The 22,445-nt window shown below is 45.2% G+C and overlaps 1 protein-coding gene across 1 annotated transcript in view; it reads right to left on the bottom strand.

Moving 5' to 3' along the window:
• GNPTAB (N-acetylglucosamine-1-phosphate transferase subunits alpha and beta) overlaps positions 1-22,445 on the bottom strand; it is a 542,239-nt gene that overhangs the window by 18,314 nt on the left and 501,480 nt on the right. The window contains exon 20 of the mRNA XM_078675067.1: positions 9,366-9,456. Within this exon, the coding sequence (XP_078531193.1) occupies positions 9,366-9,456 (91 nt within the window). The remainder of the gene's footprint in view (positions 1-9,365; positions 9,457-22,445) is intronic.

The following is a 22,445-nucleotide window of genomic DNA, read 5'->3' as shown; positions in this document are numbered from 1 at the left end:
CATTCTGACTTTATTACTGGTTCTAAAAAGAAAGAGGGCAGCAGCCTTCCATAGTGGGGAGATGGGTGTGTATGTCAGTTAAGTGAATCTGTGTCATTGTGGTGTTTTTACACAGCTACCAGTGACATTGTTGCGTTCTAATAGGTTGACCATGCTCCCCTGGTGAAGCTGCTCATGGGCAAAAACAACGGAGATTCCTCCTTGTGTAAAGTGCTTACTTGACTATAACATGCAGAATAATTTTATATATGAGCTTCCTAGTCTGTTATTTTGATGCATTTTTTTTGTAAATAGCAAATATATAGCGCTAACTACCCCTGAGGAGGCGTGTATACATATTTTAAGGTGACACCTGAAAATCACACCATTGCGTAATGTACTACCTAGAAAAAGATACGATCTCCTCACCAAAGCATCCTGTGATCTGAGAAAGCAGGAGTTTTTGGATGTTCATATTCTGAGCGGATGATGAATGCTGGAGTTATCCAATTAACCACTTGAACGCTATAGGGATTTTTCCCCTGTGCTGTAAATACAGGAACACCATTATTCATGACGAGCTGGGCTCGTCATCAGTGTAGCAGGAGGCTACTGCATGACGAGCCCAGCTCGTCATGAGCGTGGAAGGGGTTAAGCCACTGGTATTTTTTGCCAACAATCGGTCCTTTTCAGCTCAAGTGTCATAGGCTTGCTATTGCAGTGTTAAAGGAACTGGTCATGAACCTGCAGAGCAACATTTTGCATTCCCATAGTGGCCTCCCATGCACACTCACTAGTGACAGATTTCCTCTCCTTTATGGTGTCTCGAAACCTCCCATATAATAGAAAGTTTTTGAGGTTACTTTGGGGTCAGCTCTACCAACATAGGTTGTCATGTGCTTGGTAGATCGGTATCATTGCTCAGTTGTCACACGAGTTGCAATCTGTCCTCTTCTCCGCATCAACTTTTCATTTGTATGCATGTTATTGCTGATTAATTAACAGACAGTGTTTTTGGGAAGTGCCTCGTTACTGTTTTAAGGCCCAGGGGAGGGGTGCCTTGATGCACTGGATCCAGTTGCAAGGTCCAGGTGTGGGGCCCCCTTACCTGGGCCTTATATACATCATGTAGTGCCAGGGTTGGATTGGGAAAGGAGGCTTAATGTGGGCCATTTTGTTGCTCATTAAAGTTTGGACGTCCTCTGCTTCTGTGAACTCGAGAGGCCTCAGCAGCCCCTTTCAAACCCAGCACAGATTATCACAGACCATTGTCATATATAGAATGACAATGGGCCAGCCCCGGAAGGGCCATCATGTGTTGTGTGCTCCTGCCCTGGCCTTGTGGTATGATGGTGCGGCCTCGCCATGGGAGATGCTGCTTTTTAGTAGCAGAATTTTCACTCCTCTTGGAAGGGGAAGTGATGGTGGCAATAAACAGGGTTCTGCTTTTGTCTCCGCAGTGGATGACCACACTCCCATTCATGGTGGCCAGTCATGGAATCCTCGCTGCTCTACCCATCTCCTGTCTCAAACCCATCATTTAACTGGAAAGCAAAACGCTGCCTTACCAGTCTCTTGCAGATTTGGCACTTTAATTGAGAGGCTATGTCAGCAGATGGCCGTGGCAATGAGTTTCCTGAGCTTTAGTGCCACGCCATTGCAGCTTTTAAATGACCGTAGTCAAAGGACAGTCCTACAGAAAGTGTTATTATTTTTCAGAGAGATCAACTGTTTGATTATGTACTCCGTTTTTTAATACAAAGCTCTTTCAAACAAAGCCAGTGAAAGTGTTTACGCCTGTAGTTTAATCAGTAAGACAGCACAGTCATTAACGTGCTGTCTGGTGGGGTGTTCTTGTATAAACAGGGCCACTGGAATGATGCAGCAGCGAGGACCAAATTATGCAGCGTGGACAATACAGTGGTGTGCAAGCTCGAATCTTAAGAGAACAGACAGGCTTTTTTTTACACCGTGCGCCTGTCACATTTGGAACCTGGTCTTGGGAGATGCTGCAGCTTCATCTACATATGCTGCTTACTTCTCTGGTATTATTCAATGACTTTACTCATTGTTCTCTGCAACAACAAAAAGTTGGAATGCATTAACCGAAGCTGGAGTAGCCCTTTCCCTCAAAAGCCTCTCTGCTAACTCAGTGGGAATGCCGTCTGGAAAGCGTCAAAGCGGTCTGATTTCAGATGAGTCCAATACATGAAGCACTTCTGCAGGTGTCTGAAATGAATAAAGATGTAAAAACCAGAAGTGAAGCAACATCCTAGCTAGCATCAGAGCTTGAATCATATGAATTCATCCTATGTTTGGTCATATGGTATGATATTTTAATGAGAATCAACACAGTCAGTAAACTGATACAGAGTGAAAACCTGCAGCTTGATGTAACTGTGAAACATGTTCAGGAACTACTTGCATTCTTACAAAGTATCACCATGAAGGACTTGCAGCTGCATTGATCTCAGCAAATGAACTTGCAGATAGATTGGAAATTCAAAAAGAATTCAAATGTGATCGAAGAATATCTAAGAAAAAGAAAATGTTTGGATATGAGGGAGCGGAAATGCCAATAACGGACCCAAAAGAGCAATTTCGCATCAAGGTTTTTAATGCTCTTGTTGATACAGCAATTGTGTGCATTGACAGACGATTTGAGCAGCTGAAAATCACCACAAGCAATTTGTCTTTCTTTATAATATTTCCAGCTTAAAAGACATGAAAAGTGGAGTACTACAAAAGCACTGCAATGAACTGCATCATCTTTTATCAGACAGCCCAGCTGATGGAGCTATATCTTCTGACATAGGTGGGATTGAATTGTTTCAGGAGATTTCCCTTCTTGCTCAAGGCCTTCCTAAAAAACTAAATATGTTAGAGGCTCTTCAGTATATTTATATTAACAGATTGGAAGACATCTATCCAAATTGTGTGCTTGCCCTAAGAATTCTGCTTACAATTCCAGTGACAGTAGAATCTGCCGAACGCAGTTTCTCACGACTCAAGTTGATAAAGACTCATTTACACTCAACGATGTCCCAGGAAGGACTATCAGGATTGGACCTTCTTTCAATTGAAGGAGATATTGCAGCAACATTGGACTACAGTGAAATGTTTGATGCATTTAGCAGAGGAAAGGCTACGAAGATCACATTTTAGCATGTAGTGCTACACACGAGATATTGATTTGTCGCAACGAATTTCCTTATTCAATATTTCCCTGTAAGAAAGAACTCATTGGGCTCTTTACTGTGTTGTTTTTCAGAGTTCAAATTATGTTTCCTGTTTTGTTCCTCCTTCAGATTCAGCTGTGAAATGTATGCTGATGTTTTCCTGACACTCTGGTTCCTTTGGAATTTGGGGGCGTATCCTGATGCATTCAGAGGATTTATACCAACTAATCATTGAAGGAGCCAGTGAGTGTTACACTCATTTTGTTGCCTTGTATTATTTCTCCGTTTGTTATGAATGAACTTCCTGATAACCTGTTATATGTATATGTTTGTATTAGGATGTAGGCGAAACAAGCAGATGCGGCCAGTGACCTCCAGATGCGTACTGGACATGATATGAAGATGGGCATTTCTTTTTTTTTTCCATTCCTATCCCTACCCAAATTTTCCCCAAGTTGGACAACCCCATAAAGTTTGAAATATAAACAACAATGGTGCTGTCTTTTTGGGGAGTTTGAGAATTGACATCAGAATCCTGAGATCCTGCCTCTAGCATTTCCTACAGCTCTAACACCAAATTAAAAATGGTGAATTGAAAACCCCTTGAATCTGCAGCACAACTTCACTTTAGACACACCCAGATACTTGGCCTTCCCTAAATGAATCAATGCCAGGGAGCCACTCAATGAGAATAATGTAGAACGTTTGGAGTTACTCTATGTTTCACTGGAATTGTCTTTTCATGTGTTCATTCTCTCCTCATTGTTTGATTGCAATCTTTCCTTTTCAGAAATTGATATTAGCTTACCTGCTCTCTATCCCCTCATATTTTTGTCTGTATAACTGATATCCACATTAGGTCGCTTCAGTGATGTCAAATAAGATCAATAGTCCTGCAATGTCACTTTCTGTGATGTCACTTCTTGCGATGCAATATGCAATTATAGGGGCCTCACATTTTCCTTTCCGCCCGGGGCCTCAGAAGTCCTAGGACCGGCCCTGCATAGGGTTAGTTAGATTCAGAGTTTGTCGGACGGTTGCTCTTTCACAAATATGACGGATATCCAGTCCGCCTTATAACCAGCGTATTAGGATATAATGCAATGCGGCTGACGAGATACTTTATACTTTTATGAAAGATTTGCATTCATATAGAACTTGTTACCCTTGATGGGTGTTGAAGCGCTTTTCTGGCGAGTAGCATGCCACTCCGGAACCCATAAAGGATTACTATTGAAAATGACTGTAGTAAAAAAATATGAAGTAATTTGAGTAGTGGACATGTTATTCAGTTATTTGGGTAGTATTTTAGTATAGTTTAATATGGAATTTGAGAAGTGAACATGTTAGTCTGTTAATTTCGATTGAAAAGGATAGTGGAGAGATAAAAAGAGTGAAGGATTTTTTGTTTTTTTAGGTCTTAACAGTAGGAGGAGGCTTTTGGATGAGTAAAAAGGAGTTTTGGAGGGGAGGACTCAGAGGGAAGAGTTAAAAAAATGTTTGTTTTAGAGGATTGGAATAGTAAAAGAGGTGTCAGATGATGCATGGAGGGGTAGAGTAGGAGAGAGTCTAGAAAGGGTTATTTTGGCTATCATAGTAGTGGTATGGGGTTTGGGATAAATGAGAGAGTGAAATGAGAACACTTCCAGGCACTGTTTGAATGGCAAACCAGGTTGCTTAGGCCAATCAAGACGCTGCAGTCATGCTGGTAATATCACATGCCATGGGGAATGACTGCATCACAAATTGCAATTATAAATGCATTTGATTACAGCTTGCTCTACCATATTGGAAAAGTGGCAGCTGTGATGGCTCCTCTGTTAAGGCGGAGAAGTGTCGCCACACTGCTTTTTACAGTGGAAAAAAAGGGAAAAATATAATGATAACCCTACATGATCATTTCATTTTTCCTGCTGCAGCGTCTTGGTGGGCGGGGAAGGGGGCAGATCTGCTCTGCTCTTAGAGCAGGGCGAGGAGTGGTGGGCACTATGAAAGTGCGAATGAATGTTTGACCAGCCCTCTGGGGCCGACCAAACATTCATGCGCACTTTGCATGTTCTCCATGCAGGCTGCATTACAGCCTGCATGGAGAACATGCACAGCCTCTCATTCTTTGGCTGCGTGCCAATCCACAGCCCTCAGACCAATCACAGCGCTGCATTGTGATTAACTATTGGGAGGCTGGGAGCCGGGTGCTTCCTGCTTCTTTTTCAGAGAAGAAGCCAGGAAGAGGACGCAGGAGAGGGGCAGCGGGCAGCCGCAGGTAAGTTTTAAAAAAAAAAATCCCTTCCCTCCCTGCCCCACTGCTGCTTACCGTGAGCAGCTGCACCTGGGTGGTACGCTAAATCACGGGGCTGTGCTTGGTTTCGAGGTGCTGTGTTTGCGAGGACTATGTGGAGAGCGTTTTTGTGTCACGTGGGAGTGATCACAGTGTTGGGTTGTGGCACTTAAACAGTCCTGGTGGAGACAAGTACATGAGCATGCTTTTAACCCAATAGTATGTACAGATACTGCTAATTACTTCACAATTGCAGCGCATGACGCACACACTGCAGTCATCAGCAATGCATTCCAAGGCTTAGATTTAACAAGGCCCTCGAGTAATTCGATCTCAATATGCCGTAAATAAGGGGCACAAACAGCACCAAGCATGGAATGGGCTTTGAAACCAAACTAATCCGCTCCCTGCACCTTCAAACCCTGTAAACCTGAGAAGAGGCAAGGGTGATGCTGTGCCTCTCGCCCCTATAACAGGGGGTTGTGTGGTGATTTTGGAACACAGCCTCCACTGCCTAAAAGAGGAGCACTACAATGCTGCAAGGAGCTTCTGAGCCATTACGCCCTCCCCCCCCAGCTCCTCACTCAAAAAGCTATGCCCCATGCAGTGTATGCAAACAACTACTGCCCATCAAGATCAAAAACCTGGAAAACAGCCACATTTAAATCAGAAACCACACACACACAACCTCTTAGATGGCATCCAGTCTGGATTCTCTAGTCCAAGCATGGAACTGAAACAGCACATATTAAAGTGGATGACATAATTCGGACATGATAAGAACGAAAAGTACTACTTACCGACATCGGTTGCAACCATTGGTGTCTCCAGAGAAAGCACAGTTGACCTCTGCTCCTGTGTATTTCAGTACATTACTGGTCCCCATACACTGCCAGTCAATGGAACCCAGAACATGCTTTAGCACGCAGTAATTCTTCATTGTACTTTGAAGACAGGAAGAGAGCCAACAAAACCAACCTATCCTGGAGTTGCTCTCATGCATTTTTAGCATGAGAGTAGATCCATAATTGGTTGGAGCAGACTAAGGCAGCAATCCTTTTTAGATTGGGAGCCTGTGTCCTGGCTCACATGACTAGATGCAGTTGGCCTTTGTGTATTGCTCCTAGAAAATTAGACAAAGGGAAGATAGGTGTTGGCAGGATGGGTCACTCTGAGTTAACAAGGAGGAGCAGCTGTCACCTACCACACTTGCACATCACAAAGGCTCTGCTTGTGTACGCAGAGTCTGACACTGTTTTTTTGTGCCCCAGACAAGCTGGGGCCAGGATAGGGAGGAAGGGGATGCCAGACACCTCAGGGGATGGGCACGTCAAAGTGGGCACCAGGTATAAATATTGGACCCCAAGGCCCAACAATTCAGTACACTTCAGGACCTGTGGACTGTGCCAGGAAGAACGACAGATGTGCTGCTAAAAGGACTACCACCCTGCTGGACTGCTGCCCGGCTGTGTTGAACTGCTGCCCTTGCCTGGGTGAGAAGGACTGGACCTGCATCTATTAAACCTTGGAGCCCAGATTGACTCAAAGGGCTGGTTGGCTGGCCTCCTGACTAGAGCCTCAGGAAAAGGAGGCTCTGAAAACCTGAACACAGCACCTGGACTCTACCATCTGTGAGCCCTATTCTGCCAAGTGGTGCCACCTCAGTCCTGGACCCTATGAAGTAGGCCTGAAGGTGATTTGACAGCCCACCTGTGGTTTCAGCAGAACTGGATACATCTCCTCCACTGCGCGGTGCAGCCCCGAACAGAACCTGTGCATCATTTCTGCTGCATGGATTTCCCCGCACAAGGACTTCGCATCGCCGGCGACCAGGAACTACCGCTGTGTGACCCATCTTCGACGTAGGCTTCGGTCGATGACATCCTCACTGACAACGAAGGACCTCGCATCGCAAGCACTGCAGCCTCCTCAGAACCAGCCAGTGCGCGTTGCATCTTGATGCAGAACTTCGCATTGCAAGCCTCTCATCGACTGTATCCTCCACGATGACACAGGACTTCGCATTGCAGCTCCTAGGAATTGCTGCTGCACAATGCATCCTCGATGCGGAACTATGCAACACTACGCAAATAATTTAGGGTACTCGTGTTCAGTGGGCCTAATGGCTCATTGTAGCCGGCCATTGTTCCATTGTGGTCGGCCTGAACTTGTAACTTTGTCATGGTCTAGGGCAACCAGATATCTACACAGCTGGCACTTTGTACGTTTTGGTGCTATTTTCATATAAGTCTTTAAAATTGCCTATCTCCAGTTCTCCAGATTGGATTGTCGTCGTTTTGGCCTTGTTTTATTTATAAAAATGTACTCTATTTTGTTAAATTGGTGTAGGATTTTTCTTGTGTTTTGTTTTCACTTTATTAATGTTTGATGTGCTTCATAAATACTTTACACCTTGCCTCTAAATTAAGCCTGACTGCTCTGTTCCAAGCTACCAGAGGGTTGAGAACTGGTTAATTTGGAGTTTGCTTGTGACTTCACCCTGACAAGAAATATGGTTCCTGCTTAAGTAGGGTTTCATCCCCCTCAATCAGTAACCCAATTTCTTACAGTGGCATTAAACTTTCCTGTAAGTTTTGGCTGCCCTAAGCTGTTACATGTCGCTAAGCATTCTGAAGCTTTTACAGCTATCTCACACATTTTCCCATGTGGAATTTGTAATTGCTGTTCCTCATTTAGACTCTAAAAGCCGTTCATGCATCCTTAGCCTAGTCTGCTACTGTTGGCGAGCCAGGTCTCCCTGAACTCCCTTCCCCAGTCCTAGTCTGCTGCCGAGCTTGTGCTGCTGTTCACCATCAGGTCAGTCTACTGTTGCTAAACCAAGGCTAGTGCTGGGGCTGCTCTGCTTGTCCTCCCTGTCCTACATTGATCTGTCTGCCTTTACCAAAGTAGGAGTCGAAAGAAAATTCTTGTTTCTTGACAAATGACACATTTAGCAGTGTGCCTTTCCAATTCAGTTTACTGTGCCTTAATATGCATTTTATATTCCCCTCTATCTTGTGGTGTCCGACTATCAGATCTTCTACCTTGCCAGACCCTCCACTCCACTCTTTCCACTTACTTCCCAGCCCTACTAGTTCCTCTCACTCAAGCCTCTTCACCCTCTTTCTCTTTTGCTCACCACATAATTTTTCATGAAAGCACAGCGGTCATCTTGGAAGAGTATTTTCTCCTACAGGAAAATTATAGTGCAGCGCAACTTTACGCACAAAAAACATTTCTAAAGTATTTTTTTATATAAATCATTTTTTAACCCAAATATAAAATGAGTGCGCATATTGTTTCTTATATTGACCTCTGCTGCTGTTTTCAAACCACCTCACCCTCCTCCCACCATCTTTCTACTCTCCTGTGTTTTCAACCTCCCTACGCCCCACCTTCTACCGCCTCATTCACGCTTTCCTTAATTCATATTGCTCAACTGCTCACTAAGCTAAGTTGGCAAAAACAAATGCATTTACCAGTGCTTGTTTAGGAGGCTATGCTGCAGTCACTTATTGGGAGATTGGAGGCTCACAGCCCTCAAATATTATTGACTAAACTAACCTAAAGTAATCTATTCCTCGGTTGGGGGGGGCAATACCTTTTGGTCAATGAAGCTGCTGATAAGATTTCAAACTGGTAGTTGCACTAAGGAATCTCAGATTCAAATTTAGTATCCGATAAAAATTAGGCACGAGTCCTTTCAAACGTTTGTGTGGAAAACCGGCAGCTATTTTCCATTGCACAATTTAAACAAGCCACAAAGAAAGCAAAAAAAAGTCTTTAAAAGTGTCCAAATGTATTGGGTCTGATTAAACAATCTGTTAATTAGCACTTTTTTTGTACTAACGTATACAAATAGTTTTACATATTAAACAATATATGCAATTAACATGGTTTCAAATTTTTGTAGTTAAAGATAATCTCACCTGTTCAGCAAAAAATGATATGACGGTAAACACAATCAGGGTCCCCAAAACACAATGGGTCCAAAATTTTAACTTGTCGCGATACAGCCTCCTGTGGAAGTAAATATGGAGAAAACATGCTTATTTCTTTTTACAGAATGGAAATGCCACGTAAAATTCTCATAAAGCCCTTTATTGACTCAGTTAAGAAGTCCACAGGAGCCAACTGTGGACGTTCGTCAGGAAATAGGGATAATTCTATTAATCAGATTCAAGCTACCCCAAGGAGATAGTCCTATACTTCACTATATCAACTTTGCCTTGGCCCCTAGGTTAGGGGATGCAAGACCGAAGGCAGGAGAATATAGAGCTGTGATTTCTCGCATTCGTTATAACCCCCTAGCTCCTTTCCTCCATGGTTGTTTCAAGGTCTAGGGGTGGGCGAAGAATTCCGCTCCGTCGGCAGAGTTTGAGAATTTTGCCCTCTCCATGCTCTGCGCGGAGTGCTGAAAAACTACTCGCAGTGACAGGGAGCAGTGTTTTTTCTCTCGAGTTGCTTGCCATCGGTAAGTAGGCGAGCGCTTGCGAGAAAACATCATGCTCTAGACTTCCTCCCGGCAAGATTTCTCATTGTGGGTGGTCGCGTCAGGTCACGAGAAATCTGCCATTCGCATTGAGTCAGCTGCCGCTCAAGCAGAATGTCTACTCGAGCTGGCATAATGCAGCAGTATCCTCTAACACGACGTGTAGTGCCATTCACGCTGATTTGTAAGTGGGGGACAAACTCCATGCGCTAAAAATCAGTGCGAGTGGAGACACTTAACAGACTCTGCCGCTGGAGGAACTTCGCGGATCGCAACAGAGTTTTTCTGGCACTTTGCGGAGTTTCAGTGAGTAAAACTCCGCAAACTCTGCCAAGGCTTAGTTTTACCCTGAAACTGCTTCTTGAGGGGGTGTTGGCTATGAAGACAATCTGCCTTTATCAGGAACATGGAGGTCAAGCCAGTTATACTTACTGACGTTAATAACGTAATTTTAAGAAAGGGTACGAATTGAAAGCTTGAGGTTTGGCAGTCATCAGATTCTCTTGAATTTTCACCATTCCCTTTTTCACTGCTGAGACTGCCTTTAGTTGCCAGGGTTACGCGTTGCTTAGGTCATATCAGCAGAATAATACCTGCCTAAACCAAGCACCTATTCCAGTAGGTCGTTATTACGCTTACCTTAAAATAAGCTGTGTAATCCCGTATTATGTAGTTCAGTCAGCTCATGAAAAGTATAGAGGTATCTGAAAACTTTGAGAACACCTGAAACATAACTGTACATCAGATGTCGTTTATTGACTACTCTTGGTATCTGTTAACGAGGCACGGTTAAGATATTAAAAATAAAACTGGCAGACAGCCAGTGCCGTGGATGCAAAACCTATGTGTGCAAGTAAACCACTTTAATTCCATTCAGGAACAGGTCCACTCACCGGTCAGTGGATGGAGGGTGGGTTATAATAATAGAAGAAACCTTAAGGGTTTCACAAAGATTGTAGGTTTGTTTATATTCTGCAGCCATCTTTCTTCCATCCCAATTGATCGAAAGAGATTTCAAAGCAAGAAACACAAGGAGGTAGGGAGATCAATCATTGCAGCTAGGATTCAGCCAAACATGATTTTCTGTTGCTATTGCCTGAAGTGTCTCTCTCCAATAATCAGGGCTCCAAAAGACATTCAGAAATTAGCCCAATGAGCTGTTCCCCACACATCCATAACAGAAACAAGAGCCAGTACGACTAAAGTGCCCGTTGGCACTGGTAGGCTTTGCAAAGGCCAGCAACTGGAGAAGTACAGCATGAGGTATTTTAAAAGTCATCCTTCTTTCAGTAGTATCTTTTAATGCTACAATAGAAGCCTCAACGCTGATTTAATTGAGACTGGGCGGTAAAATATCGGTGGGAGTTCGTTCAGATAGATATTTTTTGTTGGTTTTGAATGTGAGATTTAAACAACCTATGTAGGCAAGATAGCAACTGTTTTTCTATTGATATGGAACTTTCACAGGGTCTTAAGATTTAATTTGGGGCGCAGTGCCACCTTATATCAAAGAAAAACAGCGGAGAGAGCAAACAAAATGCAGTCTCTAAAAATTAGAGAGTAACTATGGTAATTTCTGGATATCTGGAGACTAACTAAAGAGAAGGGAAAACATACATATGGTCTCTACTTCTCAGATCTGATGAAGACAAACCTGCCTGGAAAAATCCGGAGGTTGTGACTGGGTGTTCCTTAATTTTCACGAAGTACGCCTCTCGCCTAGTTTCTGGATGTTATAACTAGAAGCGTGCATGCTTTTCCCTGATGGAATAAACAGAAAATTGTTGGAACAAAAAGGGCAGAGTCATGTGCACCATTCCAAGGCAAGCGCTACCATGCTTTCCTTAACCACGCGTATGTAGGGGGGGGGGGCTCCTCTGCTTAGGTGGAGAAGAGTCTCCCCACTGCACTTAAAGCAGAGAAAAATAAAATGATAATAACAAAGTTATCATTTTATTTTTCGTTGCTGCGGGGCTGTGTTAGGGCGGGGCGGGGAATGTGGCTCAGGGAGGAGGAGTGGTTTGTGCACACTAAGTGTGCATGACTGCTTGGTAGGCCATCTTGGGCCGACTAGAAAAGTCATGCGCACTTTGCATGTTCCCCACCAGGCTGTAATGCACAGCCTGGTGTGGAACATGCGCAGGGTCCCTGTACTGCTTCTTCTGGACTTGAGTCAGGAAGGGAAAAGAAGAGAAGGGGAGACGACGAGGAGAGATAACAGAAAAGGTAAGTGTTTTAAAAAACCCCGCCCTGCCACCCCAGTTCCCTACCAGCCGCCACTGCACATATGCTTTAACGAAGCATATGCGTGGTTAAGGCATATGCATGGTTCTAGATGCTGAAATGGACAGGCCCAGGAACAGGAAGGATTGGGAGAGGACACGGTGAGGTAAAAGGGGCCAGGGCTGGGTTTTGGGGGTAGTTTTTAAGGTTTGGGGTAGTTTTTAGGGCTCAGGGTTGTTTTTAGGGCTGGGGGTCGGAGTTGCTTTTAGGGGTTGAGGTACTTTTTAGGGCTTGGGGAGCAGGGTAGTTTTAAAGGTTTGGTTGGGGTACTTTTTAGGGCTTGGAGGGGTCGGGCAGTTTAAAGGGCTTGGGGGCAGGGTACTTTTTGGGGCATTGGGGTCTAGCTCGTTTTTAGGGCTCAAGGGGGACGTTTTTAGGGATCAGTAAAGATCAGTTTAGTTTTTGGGGCTGATGGTGGGGTCAGGGTACTTCTTAGGGCTCGGGGTAGTAGTTAGGGCTAAGGGCAGGTGGCATAGGGTGGGATCTTTACCACAGATCCCTATACCAGTCAAGCCTTTACCACGAATTTGCATGGTAAAGGCATGTGTGGGAAAGGAATGTGTTGTTCAGATGCATTCATGGTTTAGGCAGCGTAGTAGAGGCATGCGTGGTTTAGCCATGCGTGCCTCTGTCATACAACCAGAAAAAACAACTGAGCAGGGAAAATGGCATTGATCTACATACAATTTATGCTGGATGGCACGTCATCATATCATGTAATTGATTGACAGCTACTTACAAAACACTTCACACATCAATGAAAAATCAAAGGTGATCAAGGCCTGTGAAAGAAGAAATCAAAAGAGGAAAATCTAATGAAAGGTTCAAGATGAGCTCATCAGCACTGATTCAAACGACCATGCCTCCTCGCCCCTGCCATTAGACACCTGTGTGTTGAAAACAGTCTCTTTAAGATGAAGTGCCCCACCCACAGCATATGTCTTGAGCAAAACCCAACCTAGCGTATCACGAAATTCACACATTACATCTCTTGAATAAACCTTTCTCATTTGTACAAATACATTTGCCCATTCAACGCACTAATAAAGTTGACAAAGGAGGCAGACTTTTGGGACTAGAAGACAACTGGTGCAACTGACTGTCAATCTACATCCAGGAGATTATGATAACAGTAGTCTATTTAATGTGGTTAAGGCAAGGCCACATCACTGACATGTGCTGCCATTTACAAATACTCCGAACCCAGTGAGTCATCAAAATCTATTTGTCCGCAGATAGCCCATATTCAAAGTCATGCCTATGAACCAAAGCATAAGAAGCCTCTGGAACCATCAAAGATTTGTCAGAAGGAAAATAGGATATTTTGTCCTGGATGGAGAAAAGCAATGTCTTGTATGGTTTTCGGCGACCCAGATATGGCGCAAGGCAGAAGGGGAACCAAGAGATAATCCTTTACACTCCTTGAAATTAGATTAGGAAAATAGAGAGAATGGATATCATTTAGACCCTTTGATGCCACATAATAGAGTGCATTTAGCAATGAACAAGCCTTTACCTGTCGTAAAAATGATTAGCCTCACAGGATATCGCTGGCTCGTACACAGCAGTGGGTGGTCTTGTGTTTGGAGAACGATAGGAAAATAAAGATAATAGCATGTGTAATGTCCCCAATGCCAGTTGGCATGGCGCATGCAGTGCCTATCTACTGGAGGCAACAGAAGGATGGATAAGTCACCAGGGTATCAGATAGGAAATAATCAGTGGCGGCTGGCATGGATCGGTCGCGGGAGGGTAGGGGGGGATAAAGAAGAAAAAAAATTACACGTACCTCCTCCCCGCGTCTCTCCTCGTCGTTGCTCTGGCCAGAACAGGAATCTCCCAGGCTCCCCAAAGCTATTCACAATGCTGTAATGCAGCGTTGTGATTGGTCTGAGCGCCTTGGTTCGGTGCTCAGACGGGGACTGGGAGCCTGAGCATGTTCTCCACCCAGGTTGTATTTCAGCTTGGGTGGGGAACATGCAAAGTGTGCATGCCAGTTTGGCCGGCCCAGGACGGCCGCCCAAACATTCATGCGCACTTAAAAAATGCCCCCACTCCTCCCCTGCTCCTCTGTCTGCAGAGCAGCCCGCCCAGCCCTCAAAACTGCCGCAGCAGGAAAAGATAAAATGATACCATGGAGTTATCCTTTTATTTTTCCTTTATTTACACTGCTGAAAAGCCGTGGGGCGACACTCCGCCTTAGCAGAGGAGCCGCCACTGGTATATTCTCTTTTAACCAGATGCTCAGTAGAGACAAAGAAGGAAATACTGATAAACTAGATTAAGCAAAATGTTCATACATTTTTTGGAGCCAAGTATATATAAAACCCCCTGCAACTAAGTTAGCTAACCTATGCGGTTGGTATGCCAAGCTAGCCATTAGTCTTTAGATTGATGTGGTGTTGACTTCGGCAGAAGACTCACTAATAAGTTTAAAGCAGTGCTTAATTTGAGCCAGTGGTGTCCGGTACTTAATTATTAACACTGGTACTTGTGAGGTGGCGCTGTGTGGACAATTTAGAGATAATCACAAATACAGTTGCTTATTAATTCAACACACATCAAAAATCACCATTACCTGCCACCCAAGCCATTCTTATAGCTTTGGGGCCTGAAATAGTCCGAATTGTCATACCTGTAGGAGTGTGATGGTTTGTAGTTGGGTTGTTACCATCATTGGCAGCGCTGGTAGGGGCAAACTGTAGTAGCCTCCTGACGAGAGCCCTGGCACTTCATTTTTCACAAATTAAGCACTGGTTCAAAGGCATGATTATCGGTCACCTCATAACCCAAGAACATTCCAAACTACCAGTCAAAGAATTCAGTGCTCACATGTTATGTATAGATGATTTGTAACGCGCACAAATACTCTGGAGTGTCCTGGCGCATAGGCAGACTGTGGCCTAGAGAGTAAAGATTAATTAGATGGGTTGATTGAAAAGGTGAGTTTTAAGTAGTTTCTTAAAAATGCTGAAGTCCTGGGTGTGCTGCAGCTCATCAGGAAGATTGTTCCATAAGATGGATACTTTTACCGAAAGAGACTGGCCCCCCCAGCCTAGTGCGATGAAACCGAGGAGTAGTCATCCGGCGAAGAGAAGCAGAGAGCGGCTGGGATTATAGAAAGCAAAGCGCTTCTTGATGTAAGAAGGCCCCAGGGCATGCAGGGCTCTATGGGCCAGGGTGAGAGCCTTAAACTGCACCTGCTGAGCCACGGGAAGCCAGTGCAGATCGCGCAGGTGCAACCTCACACTAGATCTCTTAGAGATATTAAATAAGAGTGTGGCCACCGCATTCTGAATCATTTGTCGTTTATTCATCGGATAGCCGGGGATGCCGATGAACAAAGCGCTGGCATAATCGAGCCGGGAGAGGATAAAGTCCCGACCAACCATTTCCTTAGCAGGCCGCAATAGAAGAGGGAAAAACCTTCTAAGGGTCTTAAGGGTGCCAAAGCAGACACCGGTGAGTTTTTTGATGTGATCTGAGAACCGGAGATCATCTCCGAACCATACCCCCATGTTCTTCGCTGGGCCACCTTCTGAGCAAGGGCATGGAAAATCCGGAGGCCACAGGGTTTCTCTGAAGAATGGAGGAAACTGGTCATACAAAAGTACCTCAGATTTCTCCTCGTTGCACTTGAGTTGGGCCCGTGCTAGCCATGTAAACATGGCTGAAAGGCACCTCTGGGCAATGCCAGTGTCCAGGTCGGAGCCTTTCCAAGTAAATAGTAGCTGGGTGTCCTCAGCGTATGCCAAGATTTTAGCGCCCAGGTCCTCTGCTAGGAAGATCAAGGGGGTCATATAGATATTAAATAGCGAAGGACTCAAAGTGGAGCCCTGAGGGACGTGAACTTGAGACTCAGTCACCTGACTCTATAATGAAACAAACGAGGGAGAAATCATTCTGGAAGTGTCAGTCTAAGAAAACAAACATTTCAAAGCTCCTTACACATGGGGCTTGCTATTTTTTTCCCTATCAAGAACGGCATGCCACTTGGGGAAACTGTAAAACCACACTTAGGTTATAAATGATATTCCCAAACCATTATGGCCGAACAAGGAAGTACAGAGCACTACTGCGTGTGGAGACGGCAGACTAAAGCTAGCTCATGTTGTGTTTAGCAGACATTAAACTCGGAGATAAAACTGTGTAAAGGGACTTTATTTAAAATTGTTACAAAATGTGGGCTAGTCCTAACAGAAATGCCGATGTTTACAAAAATACTAGCATTTTCCAGATTTTAATTGTATTCTCCAAGGATAGATTTAATTTAGTTAGCTTTACAAGCCTTACTTCACTACGCAGACAGCAACTTAGCAGAAAGTAGACATTCTGTGTGAATTTGAATTGAGAAGTTCCGGGACATAAAGCAGCTGAAAAGTGTTATAATTTAACACGGCGTGATGGATGACCACAAACACGATGTTTATAAGGTTTTATCCCTTTCTTGAAGCTCATAATAGAAGGCCTTCTGGCAGCCTGCACTCCTTCCACTAACCCATGTTTCGGGAACTAAAATGTTAATAGCAGGTACTAAGGCATAGAAATAGTTAGGCTAACCCATTCATGAGACTGTTGTAAGGGCCTGACTTCTAGACTCAACCTCGCCTCCTTTGTAGCTAATTGAGGCAGAGACATATAACAATATATATAACGGGGGATTGAGGGCAATAAGGCCTTACCTGACCCGTCTACACCAGGCAGGTTTATGTACGTTACACTCTCTTTTGCGCCAAACATGTTTAGGGACTAAAGAGTAAGACCTCACAAGTGTAACAGAATAGTCAATAACTGCAGTTTTTGTTCCCACTCAGGGGTATTTTATGGGTCTGATGACTATATCACACAAATTGTTATTCGCTAAAACTAAATGTAGTGATGAGAATATTTTCCATGATTCAATAACCGTACAAACTTAAGAGATTAGAGGTATTATAGCACCCACATGTTTATCTCCAGTCTCCGAGTGTCTGGAGACATTCCTACAAATCTAATTTACGGTAGTCTACTGAACCCACTCCTGAGGCGGAAAGCCGGGAGCTTTTCACAGCGATCTTGTTTTTAAAATAATTGTGTGATAACTTGTATTTTACTGTCACTTACCCCTCGGCCACTGCCTCTCATTGCCGACACCCCGCCCAGCCGATTGCTCGCTGCTGCGGGTGAGTGTTGGTGTAACTATTCCCCCATTCCTCGACCAGCGGACACGCCCACTCACGCTGGCCACGCCCCCTCGCCACACTACTTAAACGCACGCTGACTGCTAGTGCAGTGTTTACTGAACCCACTCCTGAGGCGGAAAGCCGGGAGCTTTTCACAGCGATCTTGTTTTTAAAATAATTGTGTGATAACTTGTATTTTACTGTCACTTACCCCTCGGCCACTGCCTCTCATTGCCGACACCCCGCCCAGCCGATTGCACGCTGCTGCGGGTGAGTGTTGGTGTAACTATTCCGCCATTCCTCGACCAGTGGACACGCCCACTCACGCTGGCCACGCCCCCTCGCCACACTACTTAAACGCGCGCTGACTGCTAGCGCAGTGTTTACTGAACCCACTCCTGAGGCGGAAAGCCGGGAGCTTTTCACAGCGATCTTGTTTTTAAAATAACTGTGTGATAACTTGTATTTTACTGTCACTTACCCCTCGGCCACTGCCTCTCATTGCCGACACCCCGCCCAGCCGATTGCACGCTGCTGCGGGTGAGTGTTGGTGTAACTATTCCGCCATTCCTCGACCAGCAGACACGCCCACTCACGCTGGCCACGCCTCCTCGCCACGTCACTACCCCCTCCTCATAAATCATGCTCACCCACCGGAAGCGCAGCGGACGAGCGCAGCGGGCATGACGATTGCGCGCCTAAGGTGCGCTTAAGGCAAGCTCGTCTGCGCTCGTCCGCGCCGAGACTGGGCCAAGGGCCACCCCCCCTGACACCAGGGAGCTGCATCTGGCTCGTGAATCAAGAAACCTCATATACACTTCCGACCAACTCCGAAATTTGAACAACCTAGCAGATGTACCGCATTGTCTACCGCATCTGCTATACACCAATCCTAATATAGGTCCTCACAAATGTCCATCTTGCACTACTCCCACCCCCTCAACCTCCATCCTAGCAGCACTCATCAATGTACGATCTGTACCTAAGCACAAAACTGAGATCTTAGACTTTATTGAGTCACACAGTTTAGACCTTTTATTCATTACCGAAACCTGGGGCGACGACGCCTCAGGCCCAGATTTCAAAGCTGCCACTCCTGATAATTACTGTGTATGTAGACTAGACAGAACAAAAAGGAAAGGGGGGGGAATAGCCATTCTCTATAAAAACGATCGCAAAGTCAAATGTATCGACTACAATTATAGTGAGTGTGAGGCTCTTTCATTTACTATGAGCCTCTCTGACAATCAATCACTCACAGGCATATTACTCTACCGCCCTCCAGGGTCCAGATCAAAATTTCTTAACAACCTCAATAACCTTATTGAGGCCTCTGCAGGTGCGCCACATTTTACCATACTGGGCGACTTCAATTTTCATCTTGAGACCATGTGCGACCCTGATACGGCGGCACTAACTAACGATCTAGCAGCGGCCGGCCTACAACAAATTGTCACTCAGCCTACCCATAAAGCCGGACACACTGTAGATGGATTATTCACCAATAATCCACACATTGCTGTTTCAAAGGTGATCCCTCTTATTTGGACCGACCATTCAGCAGTTTGTTTTTCCATAAAACTGATTTCTCCGCCATCCTTTTCCACATCTTCGTCTCCTATTACTTTTAGAAACTGGAAAACTATCGATCCTTCACATCTTTCTGTTTTGCTGCTTGACAGCATCACCACGTCCGAACAGGACCCCTCGATAGCATCCACCAATTACCTTTATAGCTTAAATAAAGCTTGTCAAAATGTAGCTCCCCCTAAAACTTCCTATCGAACCAGAATTCATCCCTCGGCCCCATGGTTTACAGAATCCCTTCGACTGCAGAGACAACACTGCAGAAATTTGGAAAGACGCTGGTGCCGCCATTACAACGCCACTGAAAAAACTGTCTACAAAAGCGCCCTCTCCAAATACAAAGATCTTCTTATTATGGAAAAGACATCCTACTACACTTCCCAAATCAACCAGGCAAAAAACTCTGCAAAAGAACTGTACCAGGTGGTCACCCACCTCTCCAACCCACCTGCCCCCCGCTTCAATGGAACCCAATCCCTCTGCGACTCTCTTGCAAACTTTTTTAAAGACAAAGTTACAGATATTTTTTGGAGCCTTCACCCGCGCACCCCCGACTACCACTCCCAATCTCCTGCCCCATAACAACACACCCAGCCTTACGGTCTTTGAAGCTGTCACGGAGGAACAAGTCCATCGACTTGTCTTGGGCACCAAGTCAGGATCTCCTTTAGACCCTTGCCCTCCTGCCATTCTTAATATGATCCCGGAAGCCATCTCCCCTGCTTTGACGTCCATCTGTAACACCATGTTCACAACGGGCATTTATCCTTCAGTCTAGAAGGAGGCTATTATAAAGCCTCTTCTAAAAAAAAATACTCTTGACCCCCTCCTTCCTGTCAGCTACCGACCCATTGCCTGTCTCCCTTTTCCAGCAAAGATTTTCGAGAAAGCTATGAACATACAACTATCTAATTTCATAGACAATAACAACCTACTGGATGAGACCCAATTTGGGTTTAGGAAGGGTCACGGAACGGAGACCGCGTTACTTAAAGATGCAGATGAAATCAGGATGACCCTGGACAAAGGAGGAGCAGCGGTATTAATACTATTAGATCTCTCTGCAGCCTTCGACACTGTCGATCATGTCATCTTGATCGACCGTGTCTCAGCCATAGGAGTTCAAAATAAAGCGAAAGAACTCCTCGCATCCTTCCTGGCTGATCGTCCACAAACAGTGAAAATGGCCCATTTCACTTCCCACACTTTCACCCTCCCATGTGGCGTACCACAGGGCTCCTCGCTAAGTCAGACACTATTCAACATTTATGTTTCGGACTTAGTGAGAGTAATAAAATCCTTTGGTATTGCCCTGACAACCTACGCCGATGATACACAACTGGTACTTTCGGTGCACAGTGATGGTACATCAGTGGCAGCAAACTTCCAAAATGGAATGCGGGCTATCGGTTCCTGGATGTCATCAAACTGCCTCAAATTAAACTCTGATAAAACAGAGGTGATGACATTCGGGAAGCTGAACCCCATCTGGTCCCCTCAATGGTGGCCACCGGAGTTGGGAGCCCCCCCTCAGCCAGTTACCAAGGTTCGTAACCTTGGAGTCATATTCGATGACAAAATGACATTTCATCACCACATCAATTCAGTAGTCTCCTCATCCTTTTATATCTTGAAAAGAATAAAAAAAACTCCTGCCCTACCTCCCATCCTCAGCTGGCAAAACTTTAATCAGTACCTTGGTCTTCTCTAAAACTGATTACTGCAACGCCCTTCTCCTGAATGCCCAGAAAAAAACCATCAACCGACTGCAATCAGTCCAGAACGCCTCAGCTAGGGTCCTGCTGAACGTTCCCAAGTTCACATCCATCTCTCCATACATCCGTCAACTTCATTGGATCCCCGTTAGGAACCGGACAATATTTAAGGCTCTGTGCATTACCTACAAAGCAGTCAACAATGTAGGTCCACAGTTCCTTAGAGCTGCTTTTTGTCCGCTTGAGCACTCAAGAACACTTCGCTCCTCCTCTGCTCACCTGCTCAAATTTTCCACGAACAAAAAGGGTCAATTGGGGAGACAGGTGTTTCCCCATCTCTTCGGCCAAACTCTGGAACACACTCCCTCCCCACATTAAAACTGCCCCTACCCTCCTCAGTTTCAGAAAGAAACTAAAAACATGGCTCTTCTCTTCATAACTTATCACCGCAGCGATGGTTCTGTATTTCTCAGCGCCGAGACACCCCCGGGTATTTGCGCGCTTTAAAAATTGCACAAACATACACATAAACATAGTGTTCCTGGCATTTACTCTGGTCATTATAGAGTTACGTCACTCCTTGATGTCAGTTCAGCATCCCATATCAGGAAACGGCCCTAATAATAGGCAAGGAAGTGATGTGAGTATTGATGTGAGTTGTGTGTTATTTCGTTGCTTGTAAATCAGGCAGCCTTACGTCTGCACTCCTCTTAAAGATTCACAGTCTATACCCCATTCAGAGGGTCAGGGGGCAAGCAGGAGCTACTACGCCAACCGTCAGGGTTGAGGCCTTTGAATCCTGATGTCCTGAGTCCCGGCCTACTACAGATCCTGAGCCATGGGGCAAAGGACCCCTTCAGCACTAAACTCTGTGGTAGCGCAGGTTGAGCAATCCTATGCTTCTCGACATGGGGGAGAGAGAGACGGATTGTGCACAGGGGGGTGAACACAGACTCGTAAATCGAAGTACGCTCAGCAATAACAGATTGGCCAGTCAAATGCTTGCTTTTATGAACAAGCATTTGCAAATCAATAGGTCTGGCATTTGCGAGAGTTTGAGCTATTGACATTGTAAATGGTGATGCCTTTTATTTATGTGTTTTGAAAATGTGCAAGAGGTGCGTAAACACACACTTTGACTAATAGTCGTTGCTTACAAGAATTAAGGCCGGCAATAACTGCACCTGTTTTACTGCCATCCTTTGCTTCTGGTAAGCAAGGACTATAAGAACAAAGTGCGTGTTTACGCACCGCTTACAGGTCGAGTGGAGTGGAGGCCCCACGCTCGTGGGTGAGTGTCCACATTCGGGGCGGAATCTCCGCAATGAGAATTCTCATAGCAGAGATTCCTCCCAGAGTACGACGACTGCCTGGCCTCCCCATGAGTGCGGAGGCCCTTTGTGAATCAAGTACTCGGTCTTTGAAGTTCATATTGGGGTCTGCTTCCTTTTGAAGTGCCCTTCACTCAGTCCAAAAATCAGTCTGTCACAGCAGGAGCAACTCCAAATCGAACGCAAACACACACTAACACACACACACACCCTGTGGTTGTGACTAGAGGTTCACACTTGGATGTCAGCCACAGTGATATGTGTATAAAAAGGTTACCCCACGCTTCCGCCCCACTCTCCATCATCCTCTTAACAGCCACATCTCCATATTTTGAGATGTGCCCAGGACCCTTCCTGTGACTTCTCCAAGAAACAAAGAGCACCTTTTGAAGCATACTGAAGAGTAAATCTGGGTGGCGAACTCCGCTCCGCTCGCGGA

Source organism: Lissotriton helveticus, chromosome 1_1 (genome assembly GCF_964261635.1).
Source record: "Lissotriton helveticus chromosome 1_1, aLisHel1.1, whole genome shotgun sequence".
NCBI classification, from domain to species: domain Eukaryota; kingdom Metazoa; phylum Chordata; class Amphibia; order Caudata; family Salamandridae; genus Lissotriton; species Lissotriton helveticus.
Note: the sequence above shows the minus strand (reverse complement) of the source record. Positions and strands in the feature narration are given on the sequence as shown.